Below are 17722 nucleotides of genomic sequence, written 5' to 3' on the forward strand. Positions count from 1 at the left end.
AAAAAACGAGTAAACTAATAAAGATTGGAGGAAGTTAAAATAAGTTGAACATAACCGAAACCTAAGTATTGCAACCTCACAACAAGACTCAAGCAGAGGAGGAAAGTAATTTTAAAACCTAACTAAGTTGCTTTTGTGAAGAAGCGATAGAAACGACTAACGAGACAAACAAAAACTCTATTGCCTGCTTGAAAATTGGAGAAACATAAAAAAGGAAAAATTAAAATGTTCAATGTCATCCTCGAACCTGCGTGCAACAGCAAGAGATGCGCTATACCTCACACGCGGAGTCGGACCACCGAGCCAAACTCTGTAAAACTGAAATTACAGCACGCGGGATTTATTTATTATATATTATTTTTGCAGATTTTTTGCAGATTTTTTTTTTTTAAATAGTGTGGGTTCAGTTGAATCCACTGAACCCACGCTAGATCCGCCCCTGCTTAATATTAATGGTTCCTCCCTTTCGAACAATAATAGAAGTACAAATGTACAATTGTTGGTACTACCTCCGTTTCTTTTTAATTGTTACACTTTGACATTTTACACTATTCACAAATTGCACTTTGACCCTCGTTTGTGATTTATACGTGAATAAAAACATAGTCATGTGGGATCTTGTTAGATTCGTATTAGTATGTTTTATTAATATGTATTTTTTATTTTTTTTAACAAATACAAAATTAGAGATAAAAAGGCTCAAAGTAATGCATCGGCATGCGTGAAAAGTGTAAGTGTAACAATTAAAAAGAAACGGAGGTAGTAGTTCGGTGCGGATAACATGGGCTGATGGGCAGGTAGTGATCCTTGTGGCTCATGAACTTCATGCACATAAGATATTTAATAAAGGAAAAGTTTGCTTACTTGCCTTACTAGTTCCTCCTATAAATAGGGTTACAATCCACTTTACCAAACCCAAATCATAGGCCTTGAAATAAATCTATAGCAGCAGTATAATGGGTATATTAGTAGAAGACCACCTTATTTCTTACAGCATTAAGGTCGTAGGGTCGGTTTTAGGTATTTTTCTGGCCTCTATTGTAGTGAACTTGCTTCACTCTCTCTTGTTGAAGCCAAAATGGCAAGAGAGATGGTTAAGGAAGCAAGGAATCCTTGGTCCTCCTTACAAATTATGGCATGGAGATCGGGCAAAGATGGCCAAAAGGATGCAAAAAGCCATTACTTCAATGCCTAAGACACCTTCTCATGATATATTGCCTCGTCTTAATCCTCTTGTCTATCAGTCAGTGCAGGAATATGGTAAGTCATTCATTGTGTTATAAACTTTAACTAGTTATTAGGTCCGGACTATGTCTCGGTTAAGAAAAAAATTTCATTTATTGTTATAATACTTTATGATAATAACACTAAATACAACTTATAGTCTAGTGGTTAAAATTTTATTATATGTACTTGAGATCTCGGGATCAAATCATATACTATGCAATTTCTTAATTTTTTTTATTCTACATAGATTACACGAACAAAACTTCCTAGGAAAAGCGCCATGTGGCACAGTTTCTTGTTTTCGCAAGCCTTTTGATATATTTGTATAGGTATGTACATCTCTAAATTTAGTTTTAAAAATCAATACCTATGGTAGAATGCTATAGGAATTATTAGATGTTCTAGTATTACCGTATTATATCTAATTCCTATATATATAAGACATTTGAATGATCAAATCTGTCACTCAAATCCACACTTATTATTATATGTGCACCCCTAAAAAAAAACTATTATATGTTCACGATCATTTTTACAAGTGCTTGTCAGTTTTATTAGGGTTGCACCTTGTAAGCGACACACAATAACTCCTTAGATTATATATATATATATATATATATATATATATATATATAGGGGTAGGATCCGCTGAAAACAACTCTTAATCTGAAAACTGAAAACAAGGGTAACTCTTAACACTTTTAGGGTAACTTTTAGCACTTTTAGGGTAACTTTTACCAGTTTTGAGGTAACTTTATTATATTAAGGATAGTTCTATATATTTCAAGGATAACTTTATTTATTATAAGAGTAACTATTGCCACTTGTAGTGTAACTTTTACCATTTTTAAGATAGCTTTTTGGCTAATTATATATATATATTTCATGGGTAACTTTAAGTACTTTTAGGGTAACTTTATATGCTATAAGAGTAACTTATTCCACATCTAAGATAACGGATAACCATATATATTTCAAGGAGAATCGGTTTTTGGATCTCCAAAAGGAAAACCACATCATTAAACAATCAGACCTTCAAAATTATCATTCTCAGCGATCATAACATAGTTGAAGCAAAATAATAATGTTCTAATTGAATTTCAAAATACAAAATCAACAGTAAATAAAAAGGTTTAATTGCGATTAGAATGGAGAATGTGAAGTAGATGATGTGATTCTAAGGAATTGGAGGAGAGAGATTAAGGTTTAAAATTGAGAAATTGGAGATTGGAGAGGAGAGAGAAAGTGTTTAAAGAACCTCACATATTGTCTTAATACTGCCTCCAAACATTTCTCTCTCAATGCTCCTGCTTGCCTTTCACTGGAGACCAGAGTACATCCAACACGCAATTTCTACAAATTTTACAAACCCATCATTATTAAAAAAAATCAATCAAAATTTGCCAAAATTCTTTTATACTACAATTTCCAACCCCACATTTATAAAGATGAAATATTATTAGTGATAGAGATGTTGTCGGAATTGAAGGTGCAAGGAAGGTGAATCCATGGCGGCGACGCCATTGTTGACTGAGGTTGAGTTAACCGAAGAGGTCGAAGCCTTCAGCTTGGAGAGCGAAAATGGCAGATTCTATGGTTGAAGATGAAGAAATTACTCAAACACTTACTGAAATTTCGAAGAATGGGGAGTAAGAGAAAGAAAATCAGGTGGGAGGAATGAAACTTAGCTTCTAGGCACGCATATATCGTTAAATCATGGCCGTCCAAAATATTATTTTATAAATTCGACGGCTCAGATTAACCGTTTTCAGTTTTCAGCTTAATTGTTGTTTTCACAAGATCTCATTCCTATATATATATATATATATATATATACTTCTTACGTTTCATATTCACTTATCAATTTATGAAATCTTAGGTAATTTTTGGAGAAGAAAGAGGTAGAGAGTAAAAAGGAAAGGGACATGTGCGAGAGGAGAGAGATATAGAGAGTTTATTGCCCAAAAAAGAAAGTGTAACAAGTAATGTGAAACTTCCCACAATAAAAAGTGTAGCGAGTATTATAAAACGGAGGAAGTATATATGGAATGTTGGAGGTGGCAATTCGCTATGATGCTAACACCACACAAATTCTTTCACCTAACAACATAGTAGTATATAAAGCTATAATTAAGCTAACAGTAATATGAACAATTTTTTAAAACGAAATTTACAGCGTGCATGTTATAGTGTAAGAGTATCAAACTAACCAAATTCCATATCAAGTACAGGTAAAATGTTCTACATATGGATGGGAACAGTGCCTCGAATAGTGGTGTTGGAACCAAAGTTGATTAGAGAGATGTTAACGAATAAATCCGGAGATTTTCAGAAACCAGAGATTAATGGTTTTACTAGACTCTTTGTTGCTGGTGTCTCTTCTTTGAATGGAGATAAATGGGCCACGCATAGGAAGTTGCTCAATCCAGCCTTCCACTTGGAGAAGCTGAAGGTCTTACACTCTTACTACCTCCAAAATTCTTTCTTTGTTTTTTTCTTTAAAGCGGCATAGTACCTTGACCCAAAACCCCTCAATTTGTACTTTTCCCTGCATCACCAACTTGCAGTCTCAAATCTTATAATTAATCGCTAGCATCAATTCCCTATCATCTTGGGAAAATAAAACTTCTCTAGAAAAGTATATATCTGATTGAATTTAATATAATAGCCTAACTATATATAGAAGGAGGAAGAGATTTCAGAATTCCCGAGAAACAAATTTCAGTACCACATTAAACCTATCCTAGTATTAATGCAAGACTTTAAGAATTTAATCGTTATAAGTTATGAGTTTTTCTTCCCTCTCTTCGGACGATACTAGTTGTGAAGCCCGTGCGTTGTATGGTTTATTGTTTATTTTATTTTTGTAATTTTTTTGTTAACATTGTTGATTTTTTTTTTGTTGTCAAATGAGATTTTTCAACACAATTGTTATATAATTCTCCATCATTATGTTAATAAAACCATCATTAATTACTCAAAATTGCTTCATAAAGTTGCACTTATTTTATTAAGGATTTACTTATTTCCTACTCTAGTCTAACCCTCTATGCTAAACTACCCTTTTTATTTTCTTAAAAACCATGCCCAACCTTATTGTTGTAGTAGAAAAAGATAGAAATTATTTGTCGTTATACTTTAATTTCTAGATTTGTTATTGTTATATATAAATTTCATATTTTTAATGTTCACTTGAATATTGTATCTAAGTCTATTATTAAATAGTGTATCCCAATAATTCGTATGACTAACAATAGCTAACACATTTTTAACATGAAAATACTCGAATGATACTTTAAGAAAGTATAGGGTAAAAATTTAATAGATGCATGACAGAAAGAATAAAGAAAAAATATCAGAGTCAGCCACAACTTCAAATTTTAATTATTAGCACATAAACACTAACGCATATAGAATAGAAGATGAGAAAGCAAAAAAGAAGATCATAATGATGGTATCATGAATAACTTAAATTAAATATATAACAACCTTTATTAATAACCGAAATTACTATTTAAGAGAAAAATTATTTTCATCAATCATGATCATATCAAGAATTATCAAACTTTCCCTTTTTATGATTTGCGACCTCAAATAGTCTAGAAACTCGAATCTTGATTTTTCGATTAGCTCTCTATAATATTATAAGGTTGTTTTTGTAAAATTATACTCTAATTTTTTCATCAAATCGCTATAGATTTTAATTTTTGTTGTAACAACAAAAGCTCCTTAATAATTTTTGTTGGAATACTAAATTATTTTGGTTCAATTGAGTAACGCTGGTGTGTTTGGATCCTCTAGAGTTATAAAAGAACTCTACAATATAGAGTCTGAGCAATATCAACCATTGAATAAAAAATAAATAACTTATATATTATCTTTCCGAAATTCACTCTACTTTTTCTCATCAAAATCCATCCCCTTATTTCCCCGTTTCCACCAATAAACGTTCTTGATTTTAAAATATATGGTTCATATACAATTTTAATATTTCAAATTACGTAGCAAAAGTTATACACAATTTACATAATATAATTATTTAGGTTGTTCATGCAAAATCAAACTCTAATTTTAGCTTATCTAGAACTCCTTATATGTATTTAAATCAATGTAAAACTCTATTTTTATAAAAAATTAAAATAAAATTCAATGACATGGCAATCCTACGTGGTGTGCTCTGTGGCCTCGAAATCTTGAGGAGCTTTCTAATTCCTATGTCCAAAAAATTCCTCCTTTATAATACATTGATTTTCAGCATATTCCTACGACAAAGTAAATAATCTACTAAGATAAAGTTGACCTATTGGTAAGATTATACTTTCGAACCTTAAAATTTGAACCTCAATTTCCAGTAGGGGCATTTTAGGAGGAAAAGGCGATTCCCTTTACCTTCTCTTTCTACTCCAAACTAGGCTCCTAATCTGGGTGAAGCTAATTTGTAAGAGATTTCAATTTTTACCTATTTGAAAATTTAGAAATGAATTTTAAGATAAAAAAATAACTAAGATGATGCCGTATGAAAAATAAAAATATTGAGTGCGTATTAACAAGAGTTGGCTCAAGTGTTAAGCGACAATCTCGAGTTCAAACCTCATTGTATGTAAAATCTCTTGTTCGAAAACTCCCACCCAAATCAAGTGTACGACACGGGTCGATCTAGATGTAGTCGGAGCTAAGCTCTGAGAAACCGGTTGCACTATGCGTAAAAAAATCTATTCACTGCCTTATGCTAACATTGGTTCATGACTTTGTTGACAGGAAATGATGCCATCAGCTGCAATGTGTGTAGAAGGGATGATTACGAAGTGGGAGGGAATTTTGGGTGTCAATGACTCGTGTGAAGTGGATGTTTTCTCTGAGTTTCAAAAATTAACAGCCGATATTATATCACATGTTGCATTTGGCAGCAGCTATGAAGAAGGAAGCAAAGTCTTTCAACTCCTGAATGAGCAAGGAAAGTTAATTTCAAAAGTCTACTATATGGCCTCCTTTCCGTTCTTAAGGTAACTCACCTAGTTTTTATAACTTTTTAACCTCTTTATTTCATGGTAATGCAATTTTTTGCCATATTATCTAACACTTATTAAAGTTTTCTACCCATACTAGCATTAAACCTCAAAGTTAACAATTGCCATTACCATCATCCTCCCAATTTTGTAAAATTTAATTTACTTTTCATTTTTATAACTTGAACCAAACCTGCTTTATGAGGGTCATTTTTTTGGGAGAAAAAAAAAAGGAATCAAAAAAGAGGCAACTCTATCTTTATGTTATTAAAAAGACTAATTGATTAGAATTGTTGATTATAGAGGAAAATAATAGTCATAAATAATTTTCCAATAAATAAAAATTTAAGAGTGCTTAATAATAGGAAATACAATTACCAAATTAAAGGAAAACAAAGAGGCTTTAGTTAGATAGAATTCAATACTTGAAAAAAAAATCAACCAAAATATTAAAATAATCTAGAAGTACAAGAAAAACCTAAACCAGAATTGTACCATTTGAACATTTTTTTGTTCAGAACAATTTTTGGTAGTATATTCAGTCAAAATAATATACTCCCTCTATTTCTGATTGATGTTCCTATATCTTTACATTATATAGAATTACATGGATTTTAAAAAAAACCCAATATATAAGAAATACATAGTTATACTCCATCCGTTTCTTTTTAATCTACACACTCTTCTGTTTTCTTTCTTTCTTTTTAATTTACACATTGTTGCTTTTTCTATTCTTGATAACATATTACCTCTACTTATTTCTCCTCTTTTTTCACCCATGTCATCCACTTTCTAAAATTTTAACCCATTTTTTACTTTCTCTCTCTCACTTTGGAGTTTCTCTCTCCACCTTTCCACTTTCTCTATCATACTTTTGTACTTCCTCTTTGATTTTTTCCCCAAGTGAAATGAGTAAATTAAAAAGAAACGGGGGAAGTACATGTGTAGTCTTATTCATCTCAATGATATATTTAAGAATACCAAATTCTTATAAATTTCAACTATTACGTAATACTCCTTCTGTTTTTTATTATCATTCTCACTTTCTTGTCGCGTCTCTCAATACACCTCCGTGAACTTAAATAACTTTCATTATGTATTAGTAAAAATATAATAGTTTAGTATTAATAAAGTATTAATTGAGACGAATAAAAAAAATCCCCACATGACTATATTTTCTTCTTATAAATTGAGATTTTTTTTTAAAAAGATTCTCTCTGACTATGACTAGTGTCAAGATTGCAAGTGAGAAAGATAAAAACACATAGGGGGTATATTAGTAGTCAAAGAAGTGTATAGACATATTTTCAAGTCAAACTAAGAACATCCACAAAGAACGGAGGCAATAGTATATTTTTAAAAAGAAAATGTAATACTCCCTCTTTAACGAATTACTAGCAACAATCGAATATTTTACCTATCAGAAATAATAATATCAAATGTTGCTAGTAATTTGTTAGAAAGGAAGCATATAAAAACCAAGCATATGACCTGATTAATTACACACATGTAAACTATCTTATTAATTCAATGAACTACTTTATTATCTAGGTACTTATTTGATGATTAAAATAAAAAATGTATAGAACGGTTCTGATTGGATAGATTGATCAGAAGATAAACGTGTAATAGGGATCCTCTTGTGAAATATTTGTATAGAAAAGTAGATATAGGACAGATTGATCCAATCCACTATCCAGTATATTTATCAGTATTTGGTGGACTTTTGATCTGTGTGATCCAATCGAGCATATATATTACTCAATTTTTACTAATGATCTTGTCCTATGTTTTTCACCATATCTTCTTTCGCTTCTTTTCTTTTTACATGGATTTAGGCATTTGCCAACGAAAACAAATGCTAGGATGAAATATATCAACAAAGAAGTGACAAGAACACTAAGAGGTATAGTTGAAAAGCGTGAGAAAGCCATCAAGAATGGGAGCAGAGTCGAGGATGATTTGCTAAGTTTGATGCTAGCGTCAAATCTTAACTTCCAGCAAGAAAAAATTGGGCTAACATTGCAAGAGATTATCGATGAGTGTAAGCTTTTTTACTTTGCTGGGCATGAGACAACTGCAACTCTGCTCACTTGGACCATTGTTTCATTAAGCATGCATCAAGATTGGCAAGAAAAGGCAAGAGAAGAAGTGTTCCAACTTGTTGGCCGTGAAACGAAACCTACTTTTGATGACTTAATCCGTCTCAAAACTGTAAGTTGACTAGTGCTTCTAGGCTCTAGCTCAATTTTCTATGATTATATTGTTCTATTCATATCTGTTTTGTCAAGTAATTATTATAAGTCGATAGACGTACATTTAGTGTTGAATACAAGAAGTTGACTATTATCAACATAAGTATACCTAAACTTACTAAATCATCAAACCAACTACTCAAAAATAGAATATGATTTGGCAAGCCTAAAATAGGGATGTGTCATACTCCTACTATTTGAAGGTTGAACGAGTATTTTCAAATGGATAGAGTAATTTGCATATAGTAAATTTAGATCATGGTAATGAATTTGATAAATGATGAATTGTGATAAGGATTATGGAAGAAAATAAAAGGAGATTTATGATTAGAATTTACATTCTCAATATAAAATCACCATCAACATAACTAATGTATTGGGTATCTCATATAATTTAAGTATTTTTTTTCCTTTTATGAATATAGTCAACTGAATCCAACTTCTTGTCTTTTGTAGGTGACAATGGTTTTGCAAGAATCATTAAGGCTATACCCACCGTCGAGCATAGTCCGAACTACTGGTCGAAAAGGAGCAAAGTTGGGAGATAAGCACCTACCTGGTGGTGCTCATGTTTTCATCCCAACACCATATCTTCACCGAGATGAACAAGTGTGGGGGAGTGACGTGCTCGAGTTCAACCCTAGCAGGTTCTCAGAAGGGGTTTCAAAGGCATCGAACAAAGATTCAGCTCCATATTTCCCATTTGGATGGGGCCCGAGAGTTTGCATTGGTCAAAACCTAGCCATGCTAGAAGCTAAGATGGCTTTATGTGTGTTGCTTCAGCACTACTCCTTCGAGCTTTCACCTTCTTATACTCATATTCCGTACTTTATACTGACCCTCCAACCTTTGCGAGGGGCACAAGTTATTATTCGTAGGCTTTAGTTAAGAGGATATAGATAACAAGCAAGCTTAGCCTTTTTTTTTTTTTTGTTAAACAACTTCTTAATAAGTGTTGTGTCTTGTTAGTGATGCTTTATGTTGACAAAGTGTGTTGTTCTTGTGTCAGTCATGATATTGTTGTATTTCTAAAACTCATTCTCCAGTTATGAAGTCCGTTCAATGTTTATATTCCATCTTATGATGTTTTAGGCATGCAAGGTTAGACTACATGATGCGTTTCAATTGTGGGACAATTCGAGGTTGCTTGGGAATGTAGACACACGCCCGTTCTTGTGTTGGTCCAAAATGGGACTCAACACAAGGCCTCACATGCAAATGGGGCCCTAAATTTTGAAAAACAAAATTACTTCTCTCTCTTTACTGAACTTCTTTGTTCTCTCTCTCCTTACAGAAATCAGTGTAATCACGCTCTCTATACTTCTCTTTCTCCTTACTTTTTCCCCCAAATATCTGAACTTTAAGTTCTCTCCTTACCCCCCCCCCCAAAAAAAAATCTTTGTAACTTTAATCTTTCTCCTTACCTCTTTTTTTTTTTTTTTTGCTAAGCAAGTGATTATATTAATTAGAGCAAACATTACAACCTACAACCAACAATGAAGAAGCGAACCAACTAGGTTGGACCCCTTCAACTCAAAGCTAGTTCACAAGCCAACAAGTAAATCATACAACTATAACTCTTTTATAGCAGTTCAATGCAAACTATTAAACCATAACTGATCTCTTCTAGAAATCTTTTTTGGCATCACAGCTAGAATCCTAGCTCTAACAACTCCTTCAACTTCTTTACATGTTCTTTGAATGCTAGGCACACAAGCTTCCCAATATACTTTATTTCGAGCTTGCCATATAAAGTAAACTAGAGCAGTAAGCTAAGGCTGGCCTGAATGAGATCTTTCTGAAACTTAGATCTGCCAATATTCTTCACCCATCTCAAAAGTTGTTGTAAGTCGAGTGTTGTTGCCTGGATGTTCAACCAAGCTTTGATATGTGTTAAGCAGTTGGAATTGAATTCACACCTGAACAAAAAGGTGGGCATGATCTTCTATGTTTGCATCACAAATCAAACATTGAGCTGATTTACAAATTCGAAAACTTGTCAATCTTGCTGTAGTTTGGAGTTTTTGTTGCATAGACAACCACATTATAAACCTATGCTTAGGGACATTGAGTCTATTCCAAACAATAAGACTCCATCTGACTTTCTCAGTTTCACCTATTAACTTCTCATAGACTGCTTTGATTGAGTAATGATCCATCTGCACCAAATCTTCTTGCGTTAGAACTTGTTTCAATTGCTCCTTCACCCCACAAACCTTTTTCCAGTACCAACTAGCCCCTACATTAGACTTATAGCTCCACCAATTATCCCCTTTAATATACACAAAATGAATCCACTTTAACCAAACACTATCATGCTTGGTTGACACAACCCATACACTAGTACAAAAAGGACAATTTACGTCCCCCCAAGTGCGTCGCACTACAACGGAAACGATGCAAAAAGTGAATTTGCGTCGCATGGGAGCCAGAGTGCGATGCAAAACAACTGCTCACAACCAACAGATACGAGCAATATGCGTCGGATCTAGATGATGTGCAACGCATATCGTTCATGTGTGTCGGACCCCGAGGCTCATCCGACGCACATTGTTGACAACTATCTGCGTCGCACGTCGTTGAGGTGCGTTAAATTTGCATCGGACCCCAAGCCCGTGCGACGCACCTCAGTTGGGCCGCCCTAACAAATATCCCTCTTAATATAAACTAAATCGAAACAAATCCCCATCTCCCATCAGTACCCAGCCGCGTCTTCCTCTCTCCCTCTCTCCCTCTCTCTCTCTCTCTCTCTCTCTCTCTCTCTCTCTCTCCCTCTCTCTCTTTCACTCGTCGAAATTCGTTCGTTTCACTTCAAGAAGTAAACATCATCTCTTTCGTTTCATTTTTTCTTTGGTCGTTGTGAAGGCAAAGAAAGAACCGATCAAGGGAGCCAAACTATTGGGCGTCGTTACCGACGGTGTCGAAAGCGATGAAACCGATCAGGTATTCTTTCTTTTTCTTTATTTTTCTTCGTTTAATCGTTTCATTTCGTGTTTTGCATGTGATTCATGGATTTCAATTCAGATCTAAGTTCTAAGGAATTGAGTTTTATTATTTGTTTTAATATCATTTCATTTTTTTATATCTGATTATTTTTGTTTATTTTTATGGCATTTATATCTGATTATTTTTGTTCATTTTTTCTCGTTTTCATATCTGAAATTTTCAGTAAAAGGATGGTATTTTCCTAGTCCGATGAAGGTATTCCGGCAATCTACCTCGAAATTCGTTCATGAACTTTGATTTTGATTCTTAATCTTTTCTCCTTTGCACCGAGGTTGAATTTTGATTCTTAATCTTTTCTCCTTTTCAGATCTGGTTCTTCTCGGCTATAGTTGCGTTTGAGGTGAAGATCTGGATTTGCACCACCATCTGAAATTTCGACTATAGTTGCTATGAAATTCTTTCTTTCATGATTTTGATTTTTAGTAATTCTTTAATCTTCTCTATTTTTCTGTAATTTTATTTGATTGATTTTCTGTAATTTATGTATTATTTTTTACGTAATTATCTCTTTTTCTTTATTTTCTGTAATTTATTATTACAAATCTACGATTTTTTTGTGAAGAAACCAAAATCTTTATTGCAAGTTTGCAACAGCCTCATTCCTAGTTATTTTTAATTAGAAAACAAAAAAAAATCTTTTTTGAAAAAAAATATGCAATTTGCGCCGCACATAGCCCAAGGTGCGATGCAAATCACTCATCTGCGTCGCACCCTAGGCGATGTGCGACTCACATTACCCTTTGAAGCTTGGTGTTGGGCTGGGGAGAGCCGTCTACGTCGCACCGTATACAACGTGCGACGCAAATAGCTAACTAATCTGCGTCGTTTTCGCATACGACGCAGATCAATTTCAGGTCATCTTCATCGTGACCTGTGCCATCGGATTCAAGTCCGACGCAAATAGGAGTCGAGGGTCCAACGCAAATTAACGTTTTTGTACTAGTGATACATACTTTCCTAGACTTGTTGTACTCTAGGAAACTATGTCTCTAAACCCTAAGCCTCCTGCACTTTTATGAGCACACAATTTCTCCCAAGCTACAACTCCTGTTTTGCTACAATAAGCATGCCCACCCCACAAAAATGCTCTACAGATTTTATTAATTTCTGTAAGCACTTTCCTTGGATGTACAAATACTTAAGCCCAGTATACTAATCAGAACTGAGTTAATTAGGAGGGTCCTAGGCTCCTAGCAGTGTAGGACATATTCCTACTACTCCATACTCTAATTCTTCCAGTCATCTTGTCATTGAATGCTTCACATTGAGGTGCAGAAATCTTCTTGGCACAAATGGGCACACCTAAGTACTTAAATGGCAAAGATTGTTGTGAAAATCTAGAAACTGCAGCTATCCTTGTAACATATGTATCTGGCATACCACATGTATATATAGATGACTTGTTCACATTAGTCTTTAATCCTGCGGTCTAAGAAAATAGCTTAAAACCTCTCAACATAAAAAAACAAAAATATAGTCCCCTTTGCAACATAGTATCAAATCGTCTACAAAACACATATGTGTTAATCTTATTTCTTTGCATCTAGGATGGAACTTGAACTGCTTTGGCTCACTCATTTTCATCAAAATCCTTGATAAATATCCCATGCATATTACAAACGGTAATGGTGACATGGGATCACCCTGCCTCAATCCTCTGGAAGACTTGAAAAAACCCTTCATTGAACCATTAATATAATCATGATGAGGGAGAAATTTGGTGTTGTAACACATTGAATGACTAATTCAATAAATGACTGATGGAAGTCTAGGTAATACATCATTTCCTTCAAAAATTCTCAATTTACTGTGTCATATGCCTTTTGTAAGTCAATTTTCATAAGACAACTAGGCTTTACATGTTTCCTCCCATATTGCTTCACCATATCCTGTATAACCATGATGTTATGAGCAATGTACCTCAATGTACAAATCTCCTTGCTTTTTCATAATTAAATCAGGGAGCACCTGTTTAAGCCTTGCACATAACACTTTTGTTACACATGCTAAAAAAGCATTTGCAACAGCTTCCTATGTATCATGCCATGTGGCATGTTCATCATGAATACTGTAAACTTTGTTCTGCTGCCTTCTTGCCTTTATACTCTGGTGGAAAAGATTGGTATTTTCATCCCCATCTTTTATCTAGGCCATCTTGGCTTTCTGTGCTAGAAATTCCATGTATGCTTTATTTTTAGCTTGATACTCCTGACTGCCTCCAATTCAGCTCCTACAAATTGCTTATTAGTTGGTTGATTATGCATCCTTTGTTGTGCTGCAATCATATTATGATAAGCTTGTAATTCAGAGGCTTGAATATATGAAAAACCAAGCTTGTTTATCTCTTTTAAAGCCAACTTGACAGCTTTCAGCTTTTGGACCACCTTATACATCTTGGTTCCTTGCACATTCTGATCCCAGGCTCTTTTTATTATATCCTCAAAATGTGGGGAAGATCTCCACATTGTTGTATTATCTTCTTTATACATAGCTAACACAGCAGGTGAATGGTCAAACTCCCCTTATTCTTGGAAAGATACTTCTGCATCTGAAAACATAACTAACCACTTTTGATTAGCTAGAACTTTGTCTAGCTTAGAAAAAACTCTATGAGATCCTTATTGCTTGTTATTCCAAGTGAAGAAGTGCCCTGTACTTTTCACATCTTGCATGCCACATACACTCATACATTCCCTAATGGCCCTGAATTCCATTTCCCTTACTACTGCTCCTATTCTTTCATTTGTGTTCATTACACAGTTGAAATCCCCACATAATATCCATGGATCATCTTTCTGAAATTACATTAAATCTTGCCATAATTCTCTTCTCTGCCCTCTATCATTGAAAGCATAGATAAAGATGCAAAAGAAACCTTGTTTCCCCCAGTAGGTTCTAAGCAGCAATGTAAAAGCTGACTGGACCCTTTTACAATGGTTACATTGAAACTAGTGGCTTTGCAAGTAAGCTAAAATGATTCTCCCATTGTCATGAAAACTACTGTTGGATGTGAAACACCGCCCATTGAAAATTTTCTGATTAACTAAAACAAGATTATGTGCCTTAACCTTAGTTTATAAGAGAGTAATAATACCAGCAGCAATCTTGCTCACATAATACTTCACATCAATTTGCTTTTTATGAGTATTGAGGCCTCTTACATTCAAACATAATAACTTATCCATCATGTGTAAGAGGATCTCCCCCTCCTTACTGTGATCTCATGCCAATTGCCTCATTCTTTTTCAGTGTCTTCATTCACCTCTACTACATTCGAAATATTGAATACATTTTGAGTATTAGTAGTTGTAACAACTGATGCTCTCACCTTGATAGGTATTAAAGCTCTTTGAAAACCTTCAGGATCATGTTCTTTCTCTCCATTTTGCTTCAAGTTTTCAGTTGGTTCATGTGCTACCTAATCTCCCTCTATTGCTGATTCAATAGCATCAACCTTGCTAGGTTCTACATACTATTGGCTATACTTTTTTACGAACCCAAGTTTTCCTCTACTTCAATTTGTACTCCCTTATCTCATCTCCCACACCTTTATAATGTTGACATAATATAGGCCGCCACTCAAACACCAGAGGTACATCAGTCAACTTTCCATGTTCATTCCAAAACTGCACAGTTTCAGGAATTGTTTTGTCAAATGGCATTTCCACTAAGATTCTAGCATACTGGAGCTTTTCTCTCTTCCTAGTAGGCAGTGGCGGAGCCACTAAGTCACAAGGGGTAGCAGATGCTACCCCTGTTTTCTTCAAAAAAAAAATTGAGCTCTCTTTAAGAAGAGAGAAAGAGAAAGAGAAAGAGCAAAGAAAGAGAAAGGGAAAGCGCATAATAGTGACCAACCCCTAATTCAGCTGTTGTCCCTTTTTCTCTCTCTTACTTGCCTCCTCTCACTTTCTCTGTTTCTACTCTCTCTCGTTGGTGGAAGATTGCAGCAGGAGCATTGCTTCCTCATGAGATAATCTCCACATTGAATGATGATGAAAATGGTGGTGAAATTGTCGAGCTTCAATGGAAGAGAATGGTGAATGATTTAGCTAGAAAACGGAAGTTATATGATTGTATGGCAATTTGTGATGTTTTTGGCTCTATGATTGGGAATACAATGAAAGTTTCTGGGTCTATGAATTTATGAATTTAGAGTTGGTAATTTGTGAATAAATTGTTCATTGTGTGAATTTTTGAAGAGTTATATTTTGTGTGAATACAATGTCAAACTATAATTTGTGTGAGGGTTTAGTAAATTATGGTTTTTATAAATTTTTAATCGTGTAAATTGTTAGTGAATTATGATTTTTCTGAATTGTTAGTGATTCTTTTAAAGGATTTGTTAGTGAATTTTTAACTGTTTATATTATTAGCGGATTATTTTTTATGGGTATAAATTTAGTGTTGTTGATTTTGTTTTTAGATGTAAAACTTGATGCTACTCTAAATTGGTTCGAAAATTTCAGAAATTATTTTGGATAAGGGTAACATTCTATTATTAAAGTAAAACTGCATACGATTGTAAGTCAGTTCAAAATTTTAGAATCCTCGTGAACAATTATAGTTTTCTTTTATTGAAGTAGATGTATATGGATTATGTAACATTTTGAATTTAGTGGTTATGGTTTGTTTACTTTTTTTCGTATTTAGTAATGCGCAATTACGCTACCCCTCACCAGAAATCCTGGATCCGCCCCTGATCCCTACTAGTAGCATGCATCATCACGTTTTATAGCTGTGATACAATCTTGTTTAGTGTCTTTTCACCCCAATATTTCAAATGCAATTTCAACTGTATCCATGTAAGAATAGTTTTAAGATCCTCTTTCTCAAAATCCACTTCTGGAGTCCATGGTTTCATGATTAAATGTTTATGGGCAAAGAAAGAATGACTAGCTAACACTTCATCCCTAGTGTCCATAGCTGTAAACCTTACTAGAAAAATTCCCTTCTTCACCGTTGCAATCTTATCGATCTTATATTTCCTCTATACGATTCAAGAACCCTTCCATCACATGAGTTGGCGGATTTTCCCCACAACATAGCATATCAATGATGAACTCCAATAATCAATTTCCTCCTGAATTTCATCCAATTCAATATGCACAGGTTCATTCATTGGATTAATCAAATTATCCTTCTCATGTATGATTATAGGATCATTACCATGTTCAGTCTCCACTTCAAAATTCTCTACAAACCTTTGTTGCAAAATAGGAATAGAACAGTTATCTGGAGAAGTTATAGTTCCATTGCCAGGACCTATCACTGAACAATTACTTGCACTCTTATGAATGGATTGGAGCCATTCATTGAAGGTATGCATAATTTTAGATTGCTACTGTAACTCTTGGATTGAAGATTTGGGAGTAAGAGGGTCTCCAATTCTCATCCCAAAATCCAACGATTCTATCCCCAAAATTTCATCCATGGAACGAGTACGCAGAGCCTGAGATTCCGATGCAAGACCACGCATTTCCTCCTCTCCTTTTTCTGAGCTACCTTGAATTTTTCCACTGTATTTCCTGGCCATGGCGACGGTGCACGATAAGGTATCGTGCACCGAGAGAAAACTTGGAGGAGTTATCTCCTTACCTCTTTCTCTCTCTTCTTACCTTTTCCCCCTAAACCTTTGAACTAATTTATCACCATTTCGTTGAAAATAAAAATATCATTGTTTTCATAGAGAGGAGTGCAAGAGAGGATGCACATGTCACATAATCCGACCAGCAAACACCAATTTTCGACGAACGTTTTAATGGAGTATGGACTTGAATCTGATTTCTTATCTCTTGGTTAAACGCATGTATGTGGGTAGGCCGGTTTCCCATCTCGTAATATTTTTTTAAAATATTAAATTGTCACTTTCTACATATTGAGATCTTGTAAAATCTTATTAAAATTTTCAAAATTGTTATCTTTTTTTTGTTGTTGATGTTGGTTGATGAGTGTTTAGCTTAATTTTGTGTGTTGGGAAAAAAATTGTCACTTTAAAAATTCTTATCCTTTTGTTTGAATTGTTTATGCTCGCTTATCATATAATTTAGCTGAATAAATATGATATAATAAATAACAATGTCTAATTGTGTTATAATAATGAGCTTAATGATAATTGGTTGTGTTAATTTTGCAGATGATTAAACTGAATTCATTGTTATTAAAGAAAAAATTTGGATTCATTGTTAATTAATGATTGCATTTGTTCTCCAAATGCTCGGGTTTGCCAGA

At 34.0% G+C, this 17722-nt stretch overlaps 1 protein-coding gene across 1 annotated transcript; it reads left to right on the forward strand.

The window, feature by feature from the left end:
• The first annotated feature begins 841 nt into the window (after window positions 1-841).
• On the forward strand, window positions 842-9564 carry LOC104886568 (cytochrome P450 CYP72A616). Its single transcript, XM_010671021.4, has 5 exons — window positions 842-1260; window positions 3459-3679; window positions 5986-6230; window positions 8072-8447; window positions 8945-9564. The coding sequence occupies exons 1-5, from the start codon at window positions 957-959 to the stop codon at window positions 9371-9373; spliced, it is 1575 nt and encodes a 524-aa protein (XP_010669323.1). The 5' UTR covers window positions 842-956; the 3' UTR covers window positions 9374-9564.
• The last annotated feature ends 8158 nt before the right edge of the window (window positions 9565-17722 follow it).

The sequence above is a fragment of the Beta vulgaris genome, chromosome 2 (genome assembly GCF_026745355.1).
Source record: "Beta vulgaris subsp. vulgaris cultivar EL10 chromosome 2, EL10.2, whole genome shotgun sequence".
Taxonomy (NCBI): domain Eukaryota; kingdom Viridiplantae; phylum Streptophyta; class Magnoliopsida; order Caryophyllales; family Amaranthaceae; genus Beta; species Beta vulgaris.

Excerpts from the sequence above, each read along its gene's own strand:
- LOC104886568 (XM_010671021.4), top strand. The coding sequence starts at position 957 with ATGGGTATATTAGTAGAAGACCACCTTATTTCTTACAGCATTAAGGTC. Across the intron at positions 1,261-3,458 it reads TCAGTCAGTGCAGGAATATG|GTAAAATGTTCTACATATGG; the intron begins GTAAGTCATTCA and ends TATCAAGTACAG. Across the intron at positions 6,231-8,071 it reads GCCTCCTTTCCGTTCTTAAG|GCATTTGCCAACGAAAACAA; the intron begins GTAACTCACCTA and ends ACATGGATTTAG.